This window comes from Trachurus japonicus, chromosome 7 (assembly GCF_045865225.1).
Source record: "Trachurus japonicus isolate A0001 chromosome 7, Traja_1.0".
Classification (NCBI taxonomy): domain Eukaryota; kingdom Metazoa; phylum Chordata; class Actinopteri; order Carangiformes; family Carangidae; genus Trachurus; species Trachurus japonicus.
The window spans coordinates 27,378,971-27,406,079 of record NC_140913.1 but is presented as its reverse complement, the minus strand read 5'-3'; the positions used below and the strand labels follow the sequence as shown (position 1 = coordinate 27,406,079).

The 27,109-nt window shown below is 43.0% G+C and overlaps 1 protein-coding gene across 1 annotated transcript in view; it reads right to left on the bottom strand.

Annotated features, from left to right (window-relative positions):
- LOC146984943 (cadherin-4-like) overlaps window positions 1–22,030 on the bottom strand; it is a 238,526-nt gene extending 216,496 nt beyond the window's left edge. The window contains exons 1-2 of the mRNA XM_085782591.1: window positions 21,623–22,030; window positions 20,250–20,361 (exon numbers count right to left, since the gene is read on the bottom strand). Of these exons, the coding sequence (XP_085638717.1) occupies window positions 20,250–20,361; window positions 21,623–21,679 (169 nt within the window). The 5' untranslated portion in view covers window positions 21,680–22,030. The remainder of the gene's footprint in view (window positions 1–20,249; window positions 20,362–21,622) is intronic.
- Window positions 22,031–27,109: the final 5,079 nt, after the last annotated feature.

The following is a 27,109-nucleotide window of genomic DNA, read 5'->3' as shown; positions in this document are numbered from 1 at the left end:
ATGCACACTTGAGATTAAATAGAGCGCTTAAAGAGGAAAAAAATCTTTTTGCTTTGGCTCAATGCAAACCTCTGCAAAGCAACCTATTTAAGAGAGATGCCACAGTTGGTCTATTAAGGACCCGAAGTGATAGAAACAAATGGTCAGTTTGTTAGTCGACACACAACTGAGGATTCATTTATACACTCTAAACATGGCAACAAAACCGAAGTGGTGCCAAAAGACTAGCACAGCATGCAATTGACATATATAGCACTGACTCTCCAGCTCTCTGTCTCGGCACTAACTGCACGTGTGCTGTTTAAGCACCTAAATGGACACCAGACGATTTGTTGGACAATAGAATTGCATTACTGATATCTCTATTGTGTCCTCCCTAGTCGATACCCTGCCCCCATGCACTGTAATATATCATTACTAGGAGCACAATGTGCACACTATTGGTTTAAATTTAACTCTTCCCATTAGCCTCTGTTTTGTATTTATTGTCTACAATATTCTCTTTATGTCTGTCAGACTTGTATTGCATGTTACGCACAGCGCCGGAGGAATCGCTGGCAAAGGAAAAGGTAGGCGAAATTAATGAACAATGTTGGCGTGTGTGTTTTTTCCATGGCAACACACCGCTTGCTGGGTTTCCATCCACATCCATAAAGGGCAAAAACATTTGGAGTCATCTTCTATCCTTGCACTCAGAGGCCATCCATCACGTTCCATCTTATCTCATCCTATCCCAAATAGCAATTAGCTAACCCAGGCCGCCGCAATCTAAATCACATCCAGAATCTCACTCTGGCCATGGTTCACCATCCCATTACACACATTCCATGCAACTAACCTCCTATTTCATACTACACACACATAGCATGTCTGCTCTCCCCACGCACACTCACACACCCCCGATGAGTTTGTCTGAGGTTGAGGCTAACCTATTCACCATCCAATGTGCTCTGCAGAAACAGTACCAAAGGGAGTTGAAGTTTGAGAACATGGCAACAACAACAACACTAGCAGCAACATTTCCTCTCTATTCCAGCAGTGCAGAGACACAATAAGAGCACACACACACACACACACACACACACACACACACACACACACAGGTAAGCAAGTCTGGCGCAGAGTGTCAATTTCAGACACATAAACCGATGCAGAACTGACTGTCAGCACTTTAAGTCTGCAAATTAATATAATTTTAAAAGTTTGAAATCTATTTTGGAGAAAAGGAACTAAACAGGTTTCACTGATGCGCCTGCAAGCTGTAGATTGTTGTGGAAATTTGATTAAGCTGCTGTTTAAAACAACTTTAAATAGGCGGCATGATTCAAATTAAATCCAATTAAACACAGAAATACATACATGGAAATTAAATAACAACACTCTTAAGCTCAATTACCCCTTTAAGAACTCAGTGGGATATGGAATCGACTACACACACGCAGACAGGTATAAACAATCACGCACAAAAAGAGACACAGAGAGGGAGAGAGAGGGAGAGCTAGAAAAAGAGACAAAGGACAAACTGAGACACATTGAGAGTGATAAAAAATGCAGGAAGCTGGTTTAGCTGCTGCAGCGATGTCGCGAGGGAATTCACACAATTGTTGACTTCCATGTAGAGAGAGACAATGAGTTCAGCTTCATTGACTTCTACAGAGGCAGTGAAGCACGGTAATTACCACGGCTCAGACAGAGGAGGCGCTACCAACACAAACACCCAGCACTGTGGAGGCAAAGAAACATACACACATACACACACACAGTCTCAGACGCACACACAAATAAACAGAATGACACACATGTTAACCTTAACTACATTTTTAACTAATGCACACAGGCACTCAAGGAAAAAAAATATACAGTAGCAAAGCAGAGATTATTCCCCGGCTCAAGGAGCGGGAGAAGAGTAGGAGCGGCGGCAATTGCAAGTGATAGAGGCAGATAAACAATATCACAGAGGCAGGACGGTGCTACAGGAAAGGAACACATAGACCGAGAAGTATGAAAAAATGAGGAATGAGAATCCCCAAACAATCTAATCTGTCCTTGAGTGCCCTCCTACTGCAGCATTGTTCTGTCAGAGTCAGATAAGTTGGGAGGCGCTGCAGTGAGTGAACAGAGGAGAGGAGAGAAAAGAGAAAATCAATGATAAGAGTCTCCACTTGCCACACTAAAGGACTAAGGTGGGGCGGAAGAAGGGGGGGGGGGTTCGGGCAGACTACATGGGAGAAAAGGAATAAGGAGAAAGGTATCTATTGTGCATGCAATAAGCATTGTTGCGTAAGTCTACATAATGCTTGTTATAAAGTGACGACACCAGGTTCGGTGCTGTAAACACGTCTCTGCTTTCCACACTGTTATTGTACATTTTAAATCCAAGGCGGTTTCTCTGTGGCTGAGAGAGAAGGCCCCATTTCTCCAAGTCCAAGATAAGCAAATCCCTTTTCCCCTGATGATGACATGAGAATAGTTTATGCTTAATGTGCAGACATCCCATCAGATAGGTGTAATATATACAACCTCTTTGTCTTCCACCTCAGGTCACCCATCCAGGGCCTGTTTAATTCATTAAACGCTATCTTAAGTGGCTGAACTGATGGACTTCCATTATTCAAAAAAAAAGTTTCAGAGCCAGCCCTCCAATACAATTACCTCTGAGCACTGGTATCTAAATTAAAGTTAAATATTTAGAAAATCTTCCTTAAGCTGCACAGAGGGGGGGATGGGGGCGGATGTTTTATGTGTTCATTTCCAAGATAAATCTGACTGCAAACAGACGACGAAGAAAATAATTTGCCACGAGTCTGTTCTGAATTTCTTGAGTGCTGTGGTTTCTCTGTCCAAACATTCGGTGGTTGGGAGAGAAAGAATGCTTGTTCAAGTTCGTGTTCGAAAATCAGACACAAGAGCACACGTACGCATCAAGGCCTGATGGTGGTGGGTTTATAACGAGACAGAGATTCCTTTCACCATCTCTAAGTATTTGGGTGGAACAGGGAGTGGACTGAGAACAGACTCAATGAGTTTGTAAAAGGGAGGGAGGGGAGGAGTGGGGGGAGGTCAGCTCTTTTCCTGGGTAGAGTCTGAAAACCTCCAGACACAGAGGTAAAGATTCAGGCTCAGCTGATGAAACGCCGAGGACAGTCACACATTGATTCGTTTCATCAATAATGTTAATTGCCATCCAGTTCCTTATTTCATCAGGGAGCTTGTTCATAGCCTTTACACTGTTAAGTCCACACATTTTTTGCTCGGCGTAGTCTGACGTGGCTCGGGCTTCTGAATTGTTTAGGAACTCTGTCGGAGAGTGCAGCCCAAAAATTCTCAGCCCACTCTGTTGGCAATAAGGTTGAATTTTATCTCGGCTGCAGATGATTGACAAGGGCCCTCATTAAGGGGGCTATCAGAAAACTTTGAAACTCCACCGCCAAATATTTAATTTCTTTGCTGGGAGTGGGTGGTAGTGATGGTGGCTTTCCAAAAACTTTCAAACAGTCACGATTGCTTTTGCCCAAAACTTGCAATGAACCCTCTGAGCAGTGCTACGTCTTTAGGTGACTCGCCATCAGTAAGTGATGAGCTGGGCCAACAGGCCTGAGGCTAGCTGGATGGCATTATGAATAAGTTTAATACTAATTGATCATGTTTTTTTTTCTCCTGCGCTGGCATATACACAGCTGTTAATGCTACTTTAACAGACACATCAATATGAAGACTTGCTATACCTGACTGAACAGATCAGGACTTATAAAACATCCAACATCTGCTATCATTATAGAAATGATTATATGTCCATCTACTATCTATCTATGTCTATCTATCTATCCGTTTTAAACCTTAATTCTCACACATACAGTGCACACATACAGAGCATGTTCTGTTAAGCGGAAGGAGTTTCTTTGTTTTTTGGCACAGATTAGTGCTTCAGCTGTGAGGAAAGGACAGCCCAATTTGTCAAGAGAGTGCATGGAGCTAATCACATCAAAGGAACTGCTACCCAGGCTAATATCAGCCCACGAGCAGGACACCTCATTCATTAGTCTGCATCTGCAGGACAAATCACTTCTATGCTGACATACAAACGCAACACACACGCGAGCACGCAAGATCATGCCTAGTAAAACGTGCGGCGGGCTATTGACATGAGATAAACAACACTGAAAACATGTAATATGATGAATTCAATGTGACATCATATTTGACTTCCTGAATTGTTTTCTGTTCAGAGGCTCTCGCCATAAATCTCTACATGGTAAAGCGGTTCTGCAGTGCACACTGCAGCAATCATGTGTATGCAAGTGTGTGTGTGTGTGTGTGTGTGTGTGTGTGTGTGTGTGTGCTTCAAAGAAAAATGGCTCTTTCTCTATGGCACCGTTCCATGTAGAGCGCCTTTTGCCTCTCCTCTGCTTGAGTGGAAATATGGATCAAATGGATGAAAGATGTTTCTGCCTTTTCTCTATAAGAAGGAGCAGACATCTATGAGGAATATCCTACCATAACAGAACAGAGGTGTGCCCTTCAATGCAGTATCATTTGTCTTTATTTTTTTCTGTCCAGTGGGTATCACATCCGACTCAGCGTTTTGACGCACCGTCCTCTGAGAAAACAAGCCCTCCTCCCTCCGGGGCTTTTCTGGCCGGAGACGAGATTACAGTTAAGGTAGAAGACCACAGCTATTTCAACTGCCGGACCAGCGGTTCCCAAACGGCGAATGTTCCCAGTTGTTGGTCGGAAACCAAACCACTAAGATGCTTATTTACTTAACACAGTCATTATTCTGCAGCATGTTAACCACAGGAACTTTATAGTCAAAGCTAGCATTAGACAGCAAGAAGCTATAGACGTTTTTATTTTGCTCATATCTTCAACTCCTTGACTGACTCACAAAAAACATGTCTGGATTGAGTATGTGTACACTGTGAACTGTGTGCGCTGTGTTTGTTGTTATGCATCTAATAAGGTGGTCATCAGATGGCGTAAAGCTATATAAAGCCTGTGTGACTGGCAGCTAATTCAGGCTCATACATGTTGCCTGTCACATGGCTGCGGTGGTTGTTGGTGGTGTGTGTAGTCGTGCGTCTGCTCCGCGAATCCTTTTCATCATAGATACTGACAATGTTTTTTTGTTGTGAGGAGAGGTAGCATGATGAGGCCACGTCTTTTATCACCATCCCAGCGAGCGTCTTTATTCTGCTTTTCCATTTCATTTTCTCTCTGTTCGTCTCATTCGGTGGAAGAGAGGAGAAAACAAACTTTCTCAAGTTCAATCATCACCAAGCAGCACCTCCGATTTTACACACATGTGCACTCGCATCCGTTTGCAAACAAACAGCCGTACACACAGTGTGGCGTGTTAAGAGGCAAACAAAGAACGCACCCCTGATTCCAAATCTATTTTCTTAAAACACAACAGGAATTGTCAAATTGCTGTCGCTAAACTTTTGCGAATTACCAAACTATGAATAATTTGTGCATAAATTAAGAGAAGGGATAATGAGAAATGCCACGCTTCTGTGATGAGAGGAAATGGAACGCAGCAGTGGCCAATCAACTCGCGAAGATTGGAAAGAGAATCAACAACCCCACCTGACATGAGAAACATGCAGGGATGAAAAACCTGACTGGAGAGTCAATAAGCTTTCATGGCTCTGGTGTTAAGACCAGCTGTAAATGAAGGGGCAGGGGCTTCTGTGTGGATGTGGGGAGATGGGCTGCTAAAGATAAGATGCGCTGGCTCCATCTCTCCTAGCTGGGGGGGATTCTGTTCCTCTGTTCTCTCCCGAGCTTTGAAGCTCTAATGCTTCTGATCTGTCATCTATCTCTCGCCTCCCATGCTGTCCAGTGTACCTCTGCTCATGAGCGCGGTGCTGCAGCCAACACGCAGAGGCAAAGAGTCTTTTGTAGCAGGCAGACTATTCTAATGTAGATCCATTAAAAGAACTCGGTTCTGATGGAGCAGTTAGATGTTACGTATAGTTGGCTGCTGTGCAAGGCTCGTCATTTCGCCCAGATTGCCCCTGCCACACTCATCTAGAGTGTGTGCATTTATTAAAGGGATAGTTCACCCAAAATTGAAATGTATGTATGTCTTGTATTGAAATTGTCCCGAAAAAATTAAATAAGTCTATTTTTCAAGCTTGTTTGTAGCGGAAGCTCCTCTTCCCAGTTCGTCAAATTTGGACGAACTGGGAAGAGGAGCTTTGAGAAGCTTCCGCTACAAAACAAGCTTGAAATATAGACTTATTTAATTTTTTTCGGGACAATTTCTCATGTCGGGGCTTCAATACAAGACGGACATTACATACGAGCAGCATGGAGGTATTTGGATGTTTTTTGGTGTGTCTTTTTGTTACGAAGACAGTTGGTATCCATTTGCAACCGTTATATGGACATGCACTGCTACGCTGAGACCCCCTGTAACTCAGAGAAGCCACAGATAACTCTGAAACTTCTCCCAGCCCTTAGTCGACATGAGGGTGAGTAGATAATGAGTGAAATTTCAATTTTGGGTGAACTATCCCTTTAACAACAGAAAGCAAATGTTTCACAGTGGAGTTTTCTTACACAGTGCCTTTTTTTTTCTTCATTTACCACAGGGCTGGGCAAACACTGCCAAACATTTCTTCATGTAGGTAGAAGGAACGGGGCCACAAGCAGGAAGCTGAGGGAGCGACGCTGCCGAGGGTTCAGGTTGTGTTGTGAGTCGGTGGTCAGTCGCCGTGGTTCTGGGATGCACTCGCTGGAGACACCCGGACGGCATCACAATAATCTCCTTCTGCTCCCACGCTCTCTCCCTCCGTCTCTAAATCTCACCCCCCCCCACCCCACCCACCCCAACAGCCCCGGGGTGTCTGCCTGGGAGGCACGTCAGCATGTATCTCCCTACAGTCTGTCTCTCTGCCACTGTGGCAAATCAATTCTTAATAAACCATCTGAAGGCTTCCTCTGCTATACCTTTCATTTCCCCTCCTCAAAGCTGCAGGGCAAATTAGCCTGCCAAGAGGATGAGAGGGAGCAAGCGGCAGAAGAAAGCAACGGAGAGAGGGGGATGAAAAAGCGACCCAACACCTACAATTAAATTAACAAATCACTGTTCTTAATTAATCAGGGAATTACAAGCAGAACTGTGGGTTTGAGACGTGACTGACATGGCTAGCGCTCCCCGCATCTGCTTTTGTTAGCGCTGCTGGGGTGGGGAAGCAGAGAGAGGTAAAAGGAGGAGAGGAAAGGCAGATGAAAGCTTAATAAAAACTCTCCGCAGAGCTCCCTGAGCAGAATAGCGAGGCTGTTGGCTGTTGCCCCTTCTCCTCCTCCTCCTCCTCCTCTCTTTGGTTTCCTCTTCCTCCCACTCTCTTGTATCCTTGCCATTCCTCCCTTGCTTACTTCCTCTCTCCTCCCGCCCCAACAATCTCTATCCCTCGACTCCCCCAACCCATTCCCTGCCCTTCTTCTCCCCCTCTACCTTTTTCTGGGTCTGAAACCATGTTTGCTAATGAGGTGTGGGATTGACAGCTGGATTACACCATCGCTTTGTAATCCTTTCATTTCTGTGTTTAGGATAATCACCCCCCCAGACCGCGGCCTCGCCTCATGTCTCTAGGGACAGTCAGCGATGTATGCGTATGCATGCCAGAGTGTGTGCGCATGTATGTGTGATACTATAATTTCTGTGCGACTATCCTTTCCAGAAAAGCCCAGTTCATAGCAGGGTAATAAAACATTCATTATCTCCACTGTACACTGAGGCCAACAACATGCCAATCACCATGCAAGACCCCCAGCACTCTGCTACATAGTTCATAAAGCACCGACTGGTAGAGAGTGAATCCAGCTTTGTGTCCACACAGGCCCGAGCTTAGAGCAGAGAAAGTAGTCCATCTGCCTGCTTGCCAACCTGTCTGCAGCCCCTCGTCCTTTTTTCATTCCCCCTCAAAGATGAGCAAACAGTGTCTTCTCTTCTGAGTGTGGCTGCTCCTCCAGCCCTTCTCCTCCTCCTCCTCAGTCGCTCTCCTCCCTCCTCTTCTCCCTCCCTGCCTTCTTCCCCGCACTCCCTCACAGGAGCTTGTTCCCTCTGCGGCCACAGGATTCACTTTGTTTTTGATCATTCTCAGACTCAGAGCTAGACAACTTATCTGCTTCTCTACATTCTCCCAGGCCCAGAGGAAGAAAGCGGGGCCTTTTATTACCCTCGCTCTTTGCCTCTTCCTCTGATGTGCTGAAAAAGACAATAGACAGATAGGGGAAGGGAGAAGAAAGGGATTCTGACCAGTGTGCTTTTAAAAGCGTGTTGGTCCCAGGGCTTGAAATGGCTGGCTCACTAGCCTACATTTAGTCATGGAGTTTGACCAATAGTATTACAAGGCCGTTTTTAGCCTTACAGACAGAGAAATGCTGTACTATCACATACCAATCTACAGCTTCCAGCTTCTGGCTCAGTGTCGTATAGAATATGACAACTTTTTATTAGTCAGCCACTGTAATTTACAAGTATACTCATATCGAAATGAACAATGGTTGTTATGAATCCTCATGTATGAATTCAGAGTCTGTGAAGAATACACAACAAATTTCAAGGCTAAACAACAAACCATTCCTCATTCTTAGACTGTAAAAAAATCTGTATCTTAATCAAGTGCATAAAATACTTTTGCGTAGGGGTCTTTATACAGCGCAATGCTACAGTATTGTTAAAAGAGCTACGCTGCAGAGACCACTGCAGTGGGAATCCAAAACAGACTGTATTGTAACCCTAAATGCAAGTCATCAGTTCCCCACTTTTTAAGTAGCGCACAAGTATTCATTGCTCAGCAGAGCACAACCGAGTAATTGAGTATGTGAGTATGTTATTAACAGACATTTTATTTCATTGAAAGAACTGCACAAGAGTTGCACACTGTAAATGTGACTTCTTTTGAACAGGGCCTGCACTCTGATGTCATGCCAACACATACCGACAAACAGATTCGACAGTTTTATAAAATCTGCAGGAATAATCTTCGAATGTTTAAACCATCTCCGCCTCCTGCAAAGAGCAAAGTTTCCTCATTCCTTCTGGCTGCAAGCAGTTCCTCTGCTTTACTTACTCCGTGCATTGATTTTGGCAGCGAACCAGCATGCTCATTTTGCCATACTTCAACATCTGGATATATATGGATGCCCACATGGGTTCATGCTCTGACACATCCACACTCATACATCCAGACCTTTTAATTCTTCACACTAATATATAAGGTTTTGAAGCATTGAATGATGGGTGAAACTGCATCAGAGATCATAAGAGCACAACACACTCTGATTCTCTACACAATTGCTCAATTCTTCTCGGCCATGACATTTAACAATTCTATAAACACAGTGGTGGATATACTACTACATGAAAAAAACATGGGCAACAATTTTGATTATTGATTCTTTTCTCTTTTTTGAGCAAAGTACTCACTGGTTTAAGCTGATAAAGTGTGAGTGAGGCCTTTCTGCTTCTATCTGTTTGATATCTTCATTGTTTACAGGATAAATTTAGTACCTGGTCATTTGAAGACCTTAATTTAGAGCCCCAATTCATGATGGGAATGTTTGCGCCACTTCAGGTATTCTTCTGTTAATGGGAAAATAACTGACAGATTCTTAGATGAAAATACGTTTCCCCTGCTGTGAATGGAAAAAAAAAAAAAAAAAAGCTGTGACTTTGAAGATTCCTACTTAATTTCCGCTGCAACCAAAACCTGCCAAAGTGTCCTCGAGCAACAATTGAAGATTCAACCTCAAAGAAAAAAGCAGAGCCTAAGCAGCCAGTTAACTCTGCCCCAAACCACCACCAGATATAAGGATCCCCCCTTTGGGGAAATCAATCAGGTCTGTCAAAAAAAGCCAACATCTATCTTGACATGGATCATCAGACACTGTTTGCAAAGACCAGGGGCTCCTCTGGAAGCCCCCTTTGTTAGCCCCTTATTAGCTTTTAGCCTTTTGAATAGTGTAGACCCAGACGCCATGGGACTCGTCATTGTCTTCTGATTAATTAACATTACTGGCACTCTGTTTGTCGACCCCCAACTCCTCTATCCTTTTCTCCCTCTGTCCCCTGTGTTCCTGCACGGCTTCCTTGTTCAGAGGCAATGATTCAACTGTGTGCTGAACTTAAGAACTTAATGGGGAACATTCACAGGGAGTTCAGGACACAATTAGTGATTACCAGACAGCCATGTCTTCTGAGGGCTTCCATCCTTCTTTTCATCCTCCCTTAACAAAGACGAGGGATCTTAAAGCAAAGGGAATAACATATGAGGCTGTAATGCTCATGGATTTGTCCTGCCCACATTCTCAGAAAGATCATATACTTCTGCTGCTTGATAAGAAGAGTGTGAGAAATGGACAGAAGTCTCTTTAATTAGCAATAATACAATAATGATCTGATCTCAGCTTGGGGAAACTAGGCAGAGTGAGGAGATAATGGATGTCTGAGTTAGAGGTGAGGACACGGAAAATGTTTCATACTTTTTGGTTATACTTGTATTTTTGTCATAACAATAGCTGAAAATGAGCTTTTACTCCACTTCTCTTTAATTGTGTTTTGTTAAAAGAATGTGCAGTTACAGATTTTTAAGGAGGACGATTATCCAAACCGAGCTCATGTGTTTTTAATCTGTCCACTGCTTTAAAATCAAAAGTTAAAATTATGCAACAACAGAGTCCTCAACTGCAAAACGATTTTACGCGTGTCTCTTCCACTGCCACCGCCTGTCTTAATCACAGCACGCTAATAAAATAAATAGTGATGCGGCCCTGATAGCTGAATCATCACTTTATTGGTTGCCTTCACAGTGGCTTCATTTTCTAACTGAATCAATTAGGCTGTAATTAAAATGCTGCCACAGACAAACAGAGTGGGCAGGAAGAGGACGCCACAGTGTTTGGGCCCCGGCCCAAGTTACACTGGAGTAGTGGGCGGTCTGGGAGGCGAAAGCTGGATCTCATTTGTCTTAGACTGCCACAATGGGTTTCTTTGCATACGCATGTGTGTGTGTGTGTGTGTTTGAAACGTGCAGTAACAGAAGCAGCACCATGTACGATAATGTGCAATCCCCTTTAGGGTTCAGAGCCTTATCTTACACTTTCTTTTCTACCCTATCGAGAGGAAAGCGTCTCTCTCCCTCCACCCCATCCTCTATTTCACCCTCACTCTCACAGTAGCCCAGCTGAAGGACATGGTCAGTGTGACTCTCGAGCAAAGAGAAAACAGCCTTGTAGGCTTATCGTTATCCTGCTGGTGTAATCCCTGTCCACCACAGCCAAGCAAAAGAACAGTCCAGGGCGTGCCTGGCATCACTCTGCTCCTCATGACAAACTATTTTACCAAAGACAGCAGGGACACCTCACTACAGCTGCTGTACAGCCTTAATCTCACACAAACCACACAAAAATCCTATGTAACCTCAGTCAGAAATGTGCATGTGTATCTGAGAGAGAGAAAATAACCAACACTTCACCTGAAATCACTGATCTGATGGATATGTTCCCATTTGTACAGATTTAACAAAACAAATAAAATACGTCTGGGAAAAATGAAAAAAAAATGATATCATGGACCAGAGACCGTGTAGTGATGGGATCACAGCAGCTGCAACACACCTCAACATGTGGACACTCTGAGTACTAGACTACACCCTTTTTTCTTTTTTTTAAGCTCTGCCTTCATTTTGATCTCCGCTGTTTCAGCCAGTAAAGCAGGTCTTAGAACGAGCAGCGCCACATCCACACAGAAAAGAAAGAGAAAGGAGAAGTGGCACAAACAGAGCTGCAAAAATGTCAGAAAACAATTAAGACAGCAGAGAAGCTCAAACGTCATCATCCGCAAGACACAGACTTCAGACAAAATTGTGGAAGCACAGAGAGACAACAAACAGATAAGAAAAACAACATCATCATCATCGCAAACTGAGAAATTGAGAATGGAGTCCATTGATCAAAATCAGTTCTGAAAGAGATTGAATGATTTAAGTAATAAAAAAGACAACATGGCCCCACGAAATGGAAACATTTGGGGAGATGATTTTGAAAAACGATACGAGAAAGTTTTATCCAATAATCTCAGTCATATACAAAAAACACATTCATAAAAATTGACAATCAATCAACAGTCAAAAATAATCAGAACCCTGTTGATTATGAAATTACAAAGAAGGAATGAAGCATAAAAACACAAAGTATCAGGACAGAGGTGGTGAAACGAGACAGGACCTGCTTCAGTGCTTCAGGCTTGTTCTTCACTGCTTTCCTCATATCTGGAGCCAGTGGCTTCGACATAAGAGTCGAGATTAATTAGACCCTAACGATCACTGAGGCATTTGTGAGAGCATTAATCTGGGGTGGGGCTTTTCACAGGATTATCAGTGCCCAGATGCTGGACTTCCATATGTACACAATGCCCCGAGTAAAGGGCAAATTGGCATTTCACCAAAGCACCACACCACTGACTGCATTTACACTCATACACACTCTAATTAACCATCTAAACGCACATAACCCCCCCCCCCAAAAAAAAAAAAAATCAGCATGTTTTATTGATTTTGAAAGGGCTTTTGAATCTACTTGGCAAAAGGAATTATAACATAAGATGATCCAAATCGGTGTAGGGGGTAAATTTTGTGACATAATTAAGTCAATTTATGTCAGTAATAAATGTGGAGTGAAAAATTGGCAACAAAAGTACAGAAGGGAGAGGTATCATTCAGAGCAAGAGCTCATCTCCCACTCTGTTAAACATCTACATTACTGGCCTATAGCAGCACATTGGAAATCCTGCTCTGTGCTGCTCTGGTGCTGTCACCCACACAGCCAGGACTACAGCAGCACCTGGACCTCCTGAGGCAGAACTGACGCAGAACTGGGCCTTTTAAGAAATATAAAACATCTAAAATAATGATCCTTCAAGAGCAAACGCAGATCTCAGGAAACTAAACTTTAATTCAAATGAGGAAATGCCTATCGACAATATGCCTTATATTATGATTACCTGGGGCTGAAAATCAGCGCCTCAGGTAACTCTGGTTTGGCAGCGAGACAAAAAGAGTGATGAGCATTTTATGCCGTGAGAAGACAGTTTTACAAAATAGACTATCCAATTAGAATTTTGACTTAAATATTTGACTATGTAATCCAACCGGTGGCCCCAGCTGAGCCCCGAAGACACGCTGAGACTACAAATCCAAGAAATGAATCCTCAAAAGTCCACTCTGTCAGGTGGTCCTGAGACTCACTGATCAAAGAACACCCGTTGCTGTTCAGCCTCAGACCAGCGAGGCTTTCCAACCACTAATCAGATCAAATCAAATTATTACACCAACAAAAGATGCCTTATCTGGAACACTGGACAAATCAAACCGAAACTGAAAACAAACTTAATTGCTATCTGGCCCCAACAATGAATACAAATTGGCAGAGCATCACTTTACTGTCAGAGAATAAAAGCCAGAGACAGACCAGAGACAGATTCAGTGACCACTGAGCAACCACAGTACGGACCACACAAGACGTCCTGCCAACAGAGGAAAGAGGTGAGGCAGAGACAGAGCTGCACTTCCTCTTAACTTGTTACAAATAGAGATGCACCGATCCAATCCGATACCGATACCTGGGCTGAGCGTATCGGCCAATACCCAATACCGATCCGATACTACTGTTGAATGAATGAACTGTATACCTTGCCATGTGAGTGAAGGCATCAGGCTTGACATAAACATTTAGCCTTGTTAAAAAAAGGTAACAAATTAACACAGGTATAAATGTACTTAATATTATTTATTAACAAATAACAAAGTGTACATTATCAGCAAAAAGAAATAAATAACAGTAGATCGCTGTAACTGTATTGTTGTGTATGATATTAATAAAAAAGAAATGACAGATCAGAATGCTGGATCGGCCTCATTCATCCGATATCCGATCCAGCTAATTAGTCAATATCTGAGCTGACCCGGATCGGTGCATCTCTAGTTACAAATACACTAATATCAGAGTGGAAATGTGCTTTGTTAATCCTGAACTTCACAGCATTAGATTACAATGGAAAACAACAGATTTTACATCTCTAGGACAAACAATTATCTTGCTACTGTATGGCCTATTATACATACAGACAATATACAGAAACACACATCCATGTTCAACACATGCTCTCCATTTGCTTCTTTATGTATTTATTTATTCATTTTATTTAGTGAATTATATTCTTTCTCCTTTTCTCATAACATTATTGAATTGTATAATCATTGACCCTGGTAATATTGTTCACCTGACAATCATGCCAAAAATGCATGCTGAAATGAACTGAATTGAAATAGAGAGAGAAAGTAAGAGAGAGAGAGAAAGTAAGAGAGCGAGTGCTCATAGTGTCCCCTTGTCATCTTGCAGCCTTCACAGCTCATACAGACCATCTGTGCCTTAAAGAGCCAGAGTCCAAGCAAAGTATTTAAACGGGTTTAATGTCTTCAGGAGGGCCATAACCTTGGTACTGTAGGACCCCAGAAGGCCCATCACACCGAAGCAGGAGGTCTCTTAATGTACCGAGCAGATGACAAGGATGCAGAGTTCACACACACACACACACTGCAGGGTAACTCATTCGGCAGGAAGTCACCCCCATTTTTTTTTTCTATCCACATTCCTCTACCCTCCCGCCCCGTCTCCTTCATCCCTCCTCTCCAAACAAAAGGGAGAAGATGTCAAAAATCTCATTAAAAAATAATGGCCTCCACCTGCTTTCTTTCTTTTCTCATCCTCTCCCGCTCGCCTTTCTAATGACCAGCTTGGCAAAAACCTGGAGGATATCCACTATGCACAGACCGCCGGACGACGACTACCTCGGCGCACTCAGCACGTCCAAACCTCAACGCTCACACTCCGAAACACACAAAGGCACCTAAGTGTTACACAGCATGGGTTCCCAAGCCTAACAGTATTAATCAAAGGAACTCCTGCAGGTGGATCGCCCACCACCCCCCCCTCTGCTTATCTCATAAACCACTCATGTCTGGGCCTTAACAGGGAGAGAAACTCTGGACCATGTGGCTAAATCATGGATATGAGCCTCTATGGAGAATCCACACATGATTCTTTAAAACTATTGGACACATACAGTACATTGAGCCTGAGGTTACACGTAAAGTAAATACGTGTCAGCTGGCTATGTGTAACAGCTCCCATGGGTCAGATTAGCCTTTGGCCTGAGGAGCATAAACCAGCACCTCAGTATGTCTGCAGTGTCTTCTTCACTTCAGCAGACACCCAACAAATGTCAGCTTTGTGCGTTCCTGTAATTAATAACCATGAAAAAAGGATGTGTCTGCGCCTGTCTCCGTGACTGAATATCCTCGCAAAAATTAGAAATAAACCATGTAATGGTTTAAACAGATGGTGGAGAGAGAAGGATTTGTGTTGTTATTCTGCATTATAACAGCGATTAGATTGTTATATAAGAAGGGGGGGGGGGTTGCGGGGGACCAAACATGAATGTTTCAAAACAACAGCGCGAGAGAATCAAAGAAAGATAGGACTTCACAAAAGATTAGAATACAGTAAGATACCGTGATCCAAAACTAATAAAGACAGAAGGAAAACAATGAGGGTGATTTAGGCTGAAACAGAACGAGGAGAAAGGGGGCTGTATTCCAACAATGTCTAATCTCCACGCGGACGCCTGTCTGCTATCAACCCAGATAACACTGCAGGCTGTGTGTCATGAGATTTGGGGCAAAAGGTAAACAGGAAATCAAAACAATCTAATTCTGTTTGAGGTTGAAGGGGAAGAGAAAACTGATGTATCGTCCATCCCTATAGAGGGAGTGGAAAGAAATGGCATCTTTTATTCAGGCTCCTGTGAGTCACTCCTTCGTAGCCGACTTCTGTCCCCCCCCCCCCCATCACCACCTCTGACAAACTGGAGAGTGTGTGTGTGTGTGTCAGTGTGAGACTGCATCTGTGTGTGTGTCAGCTCTGATTTTGGGGAGGAGAGAAGGTCATTTTCCCCTCATTATTCATGTTTTATTAAGACCAAATGCAAAAGGATCATGTAAGAGTTATTTGTGATACTGAGCCATTTCTTCATGAAAATAGTAACGTACATTAAACTGTGGGTGAAACTGACACCTACTGTATATCATCCTCTGTGCTTCAAGTTGCAAAATGATGTTCAGAATACAAAGCCTACAGCAAAATAACAGCCGGGCTATTGGATTTTGAAAAATCACCTAAAGCCTCACAGGAAAGCTCCACCAACTAAAGGCAGGAGAGACTCATCACCCGGGGGCCGCCTCCCGAATGCCCGCTGGTGGAGATTGTTGGAAATATTATCCTGGAGAAAATTATAGCTCCAGACAATTCATTTTATTCAGAATGCAAAGCTCTCTCATCCAGTTCTCCTGGTTGTCCTCAAAATGGGCAACAGCCAGAATATGCTATGAATGTGACAAAGCCAAGGTAGCACTAAAGAGACAGAGACAGAGAGAAAGGATCTGGGTCGGAGTGGTGATGTATAGATTTTAATGCCGTCAACTGTGTGGTGAATCAGCTACAACTACAACAACTGTGGTCATGTGTGTGTTTGCATGTGTTTGGATAAGAAGGTAGTTTGCATGTGTGTGTGTAAAGGCATAGAGAGAATGAGGAAGTGCTTACAGTGCATCATAAATGTATTTGGGAGTACAATAGGGTCTGGCTGGCTGAGAGAGAGAGTTTAAGGGGAGATACAGTTACCTTAATACGGACAATCAGGCCGTTCATTGTGGCTGATGAGTTACTACAGGGATCTAATTCAAAATGGAGCCAAGTATCAGAGGAGGTTCTAAAAACAAAGTGATGACTGCAGAGAAAATCTCCGTTTCCCTCCGAGAAGCTACAGCGAGGATGTCAGCATCCGCACGGCTCAGGTACTGACATGTCCAAAAAAAGCACATGCATCGCGATTTATCAAATCTGTCTTTCAATCTGTCTGACCGCTCTCTCTTTCTCTCTCTCTCTCACACACACACACATATACACACAGACAAACAAAACCACAGTCACACATTCAGAAAGTAAGAGCTGCCCAAAACCACCAGTAACCCAAACAAAGTCCAAGGTCAGCAGAGTGGGCTCACTGAGCTGAAACCACCATCCCTGGCTTTCATTACCAGGAACAGAAACAGCGGAGGGATGCAGGGACACATGGGATGAGGTTACGTTTGCTGGCTCTGTTTATCTGTACGAGTCTGGCTGGGGCCCAACTCATGCTCTCTCGTCTGTGGGATACAAAACACTCCAAACATCATGACAGCATCTATCGCTGATCCAAATATCAAACCTTCAAATTATTTTTTGCAACCGACTGAGAAAACGGTTTCTCTTTTTTTTTGGTTGTTGCTGTTTTTCTATCTTGTGCCTGAGTGCATGTTGTATGTGTGAGTTGGTCACTCAGTGTGCAACGATAACCAGGCCTGGCAGAGTTTGGCCTCTAATGGTGCCTTGAGAGTAAGTGGTAAGAAGAAGCTGTCATGGATCTAATGAAAACCAGGCGTAAAAGACAGCCGGCGCCCTCAGCTCTGAATACATCACACACAATGTACATGTGTGAGCACACACATACATACACACAAACAAGACAAATGTGACCTCTCACCTCTGAAATCCATTATCTCCCCTCTTGGGCCCTCATTGTGTTTCTTTTTTTGCAAATTTAAAACAGAACAAGTACTTTGCTACAGAAATCTGCAGAAAAAAAACACTTTTCTGTTACAGTAAATGTCTGTATCAATATGCAATGTTGTGAGATATTCAAGTCAAACTGTAACATAATGAAAAGTCCTGCTCACATTCCAGAGTTTGAATATAAAAGCAGAGCCTACAGTACACAGTGTGTTACAGCCATTAACTGTGTGGACTGACTGGTAGGGACTTTCCAGATAAATAGACAGCGAATCAATTCAGTCAGCAGGAACGATGCAGTGTTTAGACTTTGTTCTTAATGTTAACCAATGAAAAACCTCAAGTTGGCTTAAAGAAAAAAACCTCACAATTGTTAGGAAATGATGTAAATGCAGAACAGCTCATTAAAGCGAGATTAATCAAAAAAAAAACTAAAAGTTAAAACAAACAGGAGATGACTCACAATAAGGCTGAAAATGAAAATGACTAATGAATGCACAAGAGAAGAAAAGAGGAGTTTCATACATGTTTTGGAAAGATTTAGCCTTGGCTTTGTTCTCGGCTTTGGCTTTGTCGTCGTATCTGCTGCGGTCGTTTCAATCGCTGCGCTTGGCTTTTACATTTTCGGTGATTTGGTATTTCAGTAAGTGACTCAAAATGATAAAATGTGAAATGCAACACCCTCCCTCCTCCACGCTGACCTCCTGTCTAGACCCAGGCATCATGGCCGAGGTCCTAGTTCTGTCCCTTCCATTATTCCCCCGGTGGATAACATGAATATATATGTTTGTGTGTGTATATGTGTATGTGTATGTGAGTGGGTTCGTGCATCAGTGGGTGTCATTACTCCTGCCCCCATTTGACGGTTTTGGGTTAAACAATGTTATTATTAAAGCCTTTCCAGAGTCGCTTCCTGCCTCCCTCCAGTGACACCCTCAGCAACTATAAATCAACTGCCTGAGCCCTGTAAGTCACATACGACGCCTGTGTGTGTGTGTGCGCCTGGCCACTGCAGCTGTGCTCTCAGACACACATGACGATGACACTGCAGCTGTGAGTGTGTCACGGCTAAGATAAGTACTTTATTTTGGCAGGATCCCTTCAAACAAAACAGAGGAAACAAAAGATAAATGTTAAATAAAAGTGTGTGCCTGGAATGTGAATTAACTGCGAGTGTAAATACATTAAGCCTGCATGTTTTATGAGTCTCTGTCTTTTTCATGATTTATGAAAAACTATCATGGTTTATTTGGTCTGGTAACACAGCAATGTTTTAACCTGACTTCTGGGTGGTTTATGTTAATAATGAAAAAAAAAAAAAAAAACGAAATGCGCAGCACGATCACAGTGAGAAATCTATTGTTAGTGGTAAATTGAATTGTGAATACAGAAAACAACCCAGCCAGACCACTAAAGATTAGTTTATGTCTGAACGAAGACACAGAGACAATTTCATCTCCCTGAGACCAGCCCAGATAAATAATGTTCTCTGAAATAAATGGCTCCTGTGCAGCAGTGATGGCTCATTCTGTGATTGTTTGTGATTGTGTTGACACCCCCTGCTGGGCTGAGGACATCACTACCACACGCTGAAGAAACTCACTACCAGCAACAACGTCCCATATCCAATCCCACTTCCAGCCGGGCTACAATATATGAAACACTAAAATCGAGCCAACACTTCCTTCAGACTTATATCATCACTACAGCAAAGGGTAAACATTAATGTAGACACAAGAAAAAAACAACCCAAAAATGTTATATCGTACCATATATCCTTAGACTAAAATATCTGTGCGTGCGTGAGTCTGTGTGTACGCACACACTCAAGAGAGAGAGTCTAGACAGCTGTATCCCCGCCAGGTCTCTTACGACTAAGGAGAGTGAGAAATATATACTGTGCAGCTGCCGAAGACACAGTCGACCCACAAAAGAGCTATTGTGCGCCCACAGCAAAACAATACAGCTTAGCTGAGCTATGAGAAAAAAACCATTGGGATCAATAGAGAATTGCAATTAGCCCACATTGGCAGGAGCAGTGCCAGATTAGACACAGGATGTCGATTCCATTTCCTGCACTATCGGGCCCTCAAACTTGGTTGGCTCACTGTGTAATTGGAGCAACACACATAAAACTGGGTAAGACGTTGTAGTGTGAATGTGAGAGTATGTGAGATTAGAGTAATGAAGATAGTGAATAATGAAGAGGTTGAGCAATGTCAGAGAGAAGAAGTAAAGTCAGACAGCATGCACTCTATCCACGTACACACCAGAATAAAAGTTTTCTTCTGTAGCTACTATTATAACAGCAGACTATAACAGCAGACCAGCTAACTTTACAGCAATGAGTCCGTTCTGATTGGTTTCACATCCTTTTTCCATATGTGCAAAGGCTATTGCATCAATGTGAAAACTACATGACTTGACATTGAAGGAAAACGTCACCATATGCATTTCTTCTCTCCCCAGCCGGAGTGCAGGAGGGAGGAGGGAAGGTGGGGCTCTTTCACTCACACTGTAAATCCTCTTTACAATACATGTAAAAGAAGTGACTGGCCAATTAAAGGTCTCACCTTTGAGTATGGCCTGGCCTCGCAGTACATCCCTTGAAATCAGCACAGAGTAGAAGCTCTGTGAGAAGCCAGGTCGGCAGGGACCTTTGGAAGCATGCTCCCCATTATTCCTCTGGAAGGGAGAGAATACAATGTAAGACATCGATAAACATGGATTCCATTGATTTCTCCCTTTTCCTTGGCCCCCCGAGGCTCGACGGAAAGTAGCATATAGCACAGCTGTTAGCAGGAATTTATTCAACAAGTTTATCAACTACAAGCCTCTGGGTAAAGCACACTGCTGATTTTAATACACACATGCACACACTTGTCTGTGATAAAATGTGCTGTGTTACTTGAAATGAGAATTTGTTTTTTAAGGTTTTGTGCTCTGGGTTAAGTGAGGCACACAGGCACACACACACACACACACACACACACACACACACACACACACAAAGGAAACTGCATGAATGCAGCAGAATTTTCTAGCTCCTGACTGTGGGTCTTAGCCGATCACAGGAGTCCAGAGAACTACAGAGGAACTATGCAGTAGATGTGTTGGTGTGTGTGTGTGTGAGTGCGTAAACCGCTCGCGCTTGCACAAACACACACACACACACACACCGGTGCCAATGCAGACTCGGGTGTGAATGAAGAGGGGCTATAACGCACTAGTTCCTCTGGTCTTGAGACTATAACACGGGGGTAAAATATCGTTGTGTCATTTGCCTACATTTCCATAGAGCGACGCTTCGGTCCCAGCAGCGGCACAGAAACATTTAGGAGGCGCTCGGTGCCGTAAGGAGCAGCAGCAGCAGCAGCCCACCGGCGCCGATTTCATTTAGCTCCCATTGATTAAATGACGAGGAAAAAAGGTTGAAAAGCACCATATAAGTTCAGAGTTTGACTTATTGAGGGCTGCTGGGTTTTGGTCGGGGGAAGCCTCGTAAAGGAATGAGCCGCTGGAGTGAGCGGAATGACGGGATATAGTTTTGACAAAGAATAAAGGCATCACCCCTTGGCGAATAAATTGAGCAATATTTTTGAACTTGAGCAGGATGTGGCACCTCAGTGGTGAACCCGCAGCGACAGCAGTCAGCACAGAGGAGCCACAAGATGTTTAACTCTTACTTTTTCCCCCCTTCATTTTCCTCTCATTCAGTGAAATTCATTAGGGGGCCAATTAGCGTACTTGTCGGGAAATAACGACCAGCGCTGCGCTGCTGCGGCAGCACGCTGGACGCTGCGCTCCATGCGACTACATGACTTTGTTCAAGCTTCTGTGCTATCGCTTTGAAGCCCTGCACCTCCGAGACGCTGCGTCTCGCACTCTCACAACTCCTCTACACATTGCAAGCTGTGCTTAAAAAAATAAGAGAGAGAAATCTCACCCTGAATGTAGCAGAGAGAAGGACCGCTGTCAGGACCAGAGCGAAGTCAGTTCTCATCGTGGCGAGCAAAACGCGTCGGGGCTGCCTGGACGAGGAACCAGAGAGAGGGTCGACTCCCAAATCTTCTCCAATAATTGTGTAATCCCCCCTTTCTTGGTCAGACTGTCCGTTACGTCCCTCCGTGCGCTCCGTGAGTGTGCTGCAGCTCTGCCCCGAGTTTCCCCGGCTCTCTCATCTGCAGGTGAGCGCTCCGCTCAGCACCAAGGCGCAGCCAGCGTCACTCTCCAACCCCTCCTATCACCCGGTGCAGGAAAACTCCCCACACGCACTTAAAGAAATACTCGTTGGAGCTTTGGATCAAACTACCACAGCGCTGGCATCTCTCCCAGGAACCCGATATTTTAATCCGGCGACCAGCAGACTGTGTAGACGCAGGTTTATGTTTTCAGGTGGCACACAACTGAAAACCACGACTAAAGTCTTAATGGAAAAACACACTGACCATCAGCCATCAAACTTCCACCACTGCTTTACACGCATGTCGCCCCGACATCTGAGCTGCTCTTTACTGCATTTACTTAATTCACTAAGTGCAGCACCTGAATTTAGTTTTAAATATCTTCAATATTTGTTTTCTTAATATGGTGTCAAAATCAATTCATTTAATCCTATCGATTCAGACCAGCAAACATGAGATGGAGTGATGTACTGGACTGTAAGACCTCTCGCGTGCTCAGCAGGGACCATATGACCTGCAGGTGATCAACATACAGTAAATAAAAAGCCTGGGACCCCTGCTGTCTCCCCCCACCCCACCCCACTCCACTCCTCCTCCACATCCATCTTCATCACCCTGGAATCTATAAATAAAAACATAAGTCGCTCATCACTGATAAATCCTTGAGCTTTTCCCTGCATGTGTTATATGTAATGGCACAATTCTTTTAACATGCATGTGACACACTTCTTTGAGAGCTGTTTTTTTTTTTTTTCTCCAGTGGTGTGATTAACACATCATGATCATGAGCCACACGTTTAAATGCTTTGATTTCCCCCCCTAAACCAACAGTTTTCACAGATTACTTTGAGTAATGAAATGCCATTAGTGGATGTTTGTGGCATCTAGTAATGGATGCACTTTTCCTTTGAATTATTTATTTTCTGCAATATTCAGACTTTAAGACGACAGTGTGAACTCTCAGTCTGCCACACCAACTAAACCTTTTAACAGAATTCAAAGACAAAGATGTTTGATGTGAACACGGAAATGGAGGTTGACCCTGTAAATCAGTGTGGTGTCTATTGATTGACTAGAATTTTGTATTTGATCATTTTTATTGCATTTATGTTGAAGTCCTGGATGGTGTTGTTCAACACCAAGTTTTTTTCCTCCTTTTTTTTTTGGTAGAGATGTACTTAATGCTGAGCTTTACTGACTCTCAGTTGATGGACTCAACAAATACTCGGCTTACCTTTTTCAACAAATCGAACATTGTCTCCGAGACGGAGGCGAGAAAAGAGAAATTTCATCAAAAGAAACACTGAACAAAGGTCAAGTCAAAGGGCTTTCAATCAGAATCTAAATGTCTCACAAAAACTCAACTTGGCTTTCTTTGAACTAAGCCTCTTTAAAAAAAAAAAAAAAAACCTGCCTCCTGACAAAAAGGGCTGATGAGACCATGTCTGAGTATTACCTTGCACCCGTGTGGTTCAATAATACGTCTTACCATTAGCAGTTTTTGTGCCAGAGCCGAGTCTGGCAGCTACATAAAACCCCCGAACAAAAAACAGCATAATATAGAAGTTGGTCTGTCTATCTGGCCTTTTGAGCTTAATGACCTTTATATTCTGCTGTTTCTGATTGGCAGACTGGTCTCCATAACCGCGAACTGAGCCAATCGGCTCTAATCCTATCAAAAAGAATATGACTCTGCATTAGTGGGTGGCTGCTCAGCCAATTTCCTCTGTGTGACATGCAGGCATTTTCCCACCTCTCTCATCCCAATCCCACGGTCCCAAAGCATGAGCTCCTATACTCCTAACCACAGTCCCTTTTTATTCCTGACAGGCCTGTGACATGGTTATGGTTTTTGTCCTGTTAAATGCTGAGATTGGCAGGTCCCTCTGCTGGGTGTGTGGCTCAGACGGGGGCTCGCTACGTGGTAATGTCAGAATAATTCCTTCACCAGTCAGACCGCTGATACTAGATCATTTTGAAAAATGCCAAACTGCATTATTATTTCTTTTCTACAATAGCTCTACCTGGCAACTACAATGCGATATTCTAAGTATGACCATTCATCACATGTTTGCACAGGGTGTTTTACACATGGGGCAGCAGCAGAAAAGTTGGTATTTACCTTGATGATGTGGTAGAGATGTGCTGATGAACACACACTGTAGTGCAGCCTGTCTCTTGCATCTCTCACTGTGGCCGTTTCCTCTGGTATTTTTCCTCCCTGTAATATTTAAAACAAATCAGATAAAGCAGAATTCAGTACTACCATATCTTATTTAGTAGAGCACTTTTTTTTATACTGAAGACTTGTCGTGCTACAAGAAATTGCATTTCCCATTGCTGCTTGACAATTAAAGCCTCCTGCAGGTTTGCTGCCGTGGAGCAGAAACAGCAGGAGCTGTTCAGTTTGCATTAGCAGCAGCACTGATACAGCCGTTAAGTAACTGGTAACCAGTGAAATTAAACTGTTACCTCACAACACTGAGAGGGGTGAAACCAAACCCCAAACTACACAGATTCATTCCTAAGCCAGAAAAGGACAGGAAGCTGAAAACAGAGCAGTCTCTTTAGTTACTGTATCAGCATGGCAACACATTATTGATTATGAGTTGTAAAGATCTGCCGACTGTTTCAACCATGCTTTTTTAATGAAGTGTTGTCACATTTTATATATAATGTAGCAATGTAGCAATTCATTTGTAACTTTAAACTTGCTTGCTTTATTAACATTGTTTAAAGTTAGTAACAAGTAAACTTTATGAACTTTCGAGTCTCACTTTTCAAATAATGTTTTCTTTGTGAACAGAAGACACTCCATTAACTTTGGAGATGTTTTTTTCATGACTGTACAGTAGTTCTTCTTCATCTTATTCTGTGTTTAATGTAGTTAAGTATAAGGCTCAACTACATAAAAAACATGAATATATTCCATTTCAAATGAGGAACAAGAGCCATAACTTCTAACAACAGTCATTAACATTTATTTGAGCAGCAGCAATTGATCACTGATAACTGGAGTCTCTGTTTTGGTTTGATTCAGGAAAGTGATTTAACATTTAATTTGTCATTTCTTTCTGTAGGTACTACAGAGGAAAAAGAAAAATTAACTGGACTTGGTGAGTATATATTTCTGCAGTGCATTGGTATTTTGTGAAAAACACCAACAGTGTGATCTTTGATATTATTTTATAGTGCTGTTCAAACCAATATGAACATAGACTTGTTACTCTCGCTTTGAAAGGTTTGAAAAATATTCTGTATCCCTCTGTGGCATTCTTCAAGGTAGAACAGAGGATGTTTGGTACAGTTATGGCTAAAGGGAAAAGTTACCAACTTCATTTGTGCTTTTTCAGTGCTTTCAGACATTTTATATTTAAACTGTCCTACTGAGCCTTCACAACATTAGCCCAAAACAAACACACATTGTAAGTATCCACAAGGTGGCTGAAAAGTCAGATTAACTGTCTGAATAATTTGGTTGGGGATGACAAGATGGTGAATATCTTCTACTGTAATCAGTGATGTGACTTTCATGCTGTAAGACATGAGAAAAATAACTTCAAAGTTACAATTGTTCAAGTCCAGTGAAAGCCAGCGTTCTGGAAATGTTGGATTTCTTTTCATTAAAAGTACATTTCAGATTTATTTTTGACAGAAAATGTCATTATAATGCCACTGTATCCACCGGCAGCTGCTAAAAAGGTGAGAAGCCGAATCTCTAGATCATACAATGTAGCCGTGAGGTGTGTCTCATCTAACTCGTTAACATGTGCACCTAAAAAAAATAACACCACACTCACACCATGCATGTTCCTGGCCTAAATCTTTTCTCTGGCTACATATTTATGAACACTGTGGGAGAAAAAAGAGAAAAAGAGAGTTTTCCAAACACTGACAAAGGTGCATCAAACGACTTTTTCTGCAGTTTTCACAGACACTCTGTCAGATATGTAAAGCAGTGGACATTTATCAGTGAATCTTTGGCAGTGTCAGACACAGAGCACTGGCCATTGTTAACGCTGCTAATGGAACATTAGCCAAACAAGAAGTCTAGTGTGATAATGTTAAATATGCAGCATCTTTGATAGTGATGACATTGAATCTAAATCTGAACATACTGTACTGTATATTTCAAGATTTATTCTTCAGCTCAAATGTCCATTGTCTGTTCAGTAGAGCTACTGCATAAGGCTTGTTTGTATACAACAACAGGATTTTAATTGACATGACCATTCACATAAGAACACATTTGTGAACACAACTCTTGAGCCACCACTTTTTAAAGCGGGGACTATCCCACATAAACACAGAGGCTGCAGTTATCACCATCTGTCAGAAGAAGTTATGGGAGCTGGGAGCAACGTGAGCCCTCATTTCCTTAAAAAGCAGCATCTAGCTGCTAAACTCCCATCGAGGCTTGCCACTGCACTGTGTATGGGGTGCTTCATTATGTCATCTCATATTACTGTATTAGAAAATACTCAAATAAACTCAAGCCCAGGGAGTCGTAAACAGTCAGACAGCCTGGGTCTAATGGCAGTAACAGAAAGTAGGGGAGACGGGCAGCATCGCTCTAAGTCATCTGTAAGCATATTCTAAGGGGCCCAGTCATCTTGCTCTCCTGATAATGATGCTTTCATTAGCCATTGGGATGCCAGGCGTGTCCCTTACAACAAAAATAAGTACGGATCTCTCTCTCTCTCCCTCTCTCTGTTTCTCTCTTTCTCTCAGTGAGCTGGTGTGGTCGCAGTTTTGGTTTCACACGTTTATATTCCTGTCTCCACTTCACTTTGAGCCCATTAATGCAAATTACACTGAGAAAAGAAAACGAGTTAAAGTGCAAAGGGTAAAAAGTAAACCCACTGAGTGTGGTACGAAAAACTATGAAATTATACTCTCTTCATGTGACACCAGAGACCCTTCCTCTGTCTGAACAGTCAGCCACCCGACATGGAGAATCTCTTGTCACACTGGAATAGACTGTAAGAAAATGCAACGGGCACACTTTTCGAAAAACTGGATTCTTACAAAAAACGCGGATATGATCCCATCCATGCCTTGTGGATTTTTATGGCCACTGGGGTTTCCTTGCCCTGAGCCCAGCATCCTGTGGTATTGCTCATGGTTGACACAGGAGGCAGGGCCTTCAAAGGTTGATGATGGATTCAAAGACTCGTTGACAGCTCTGAAACAATGACACAGGGAGGTATCGGGGAAATTCTGGGTTGGAGAAAAATAGAAAACTATTG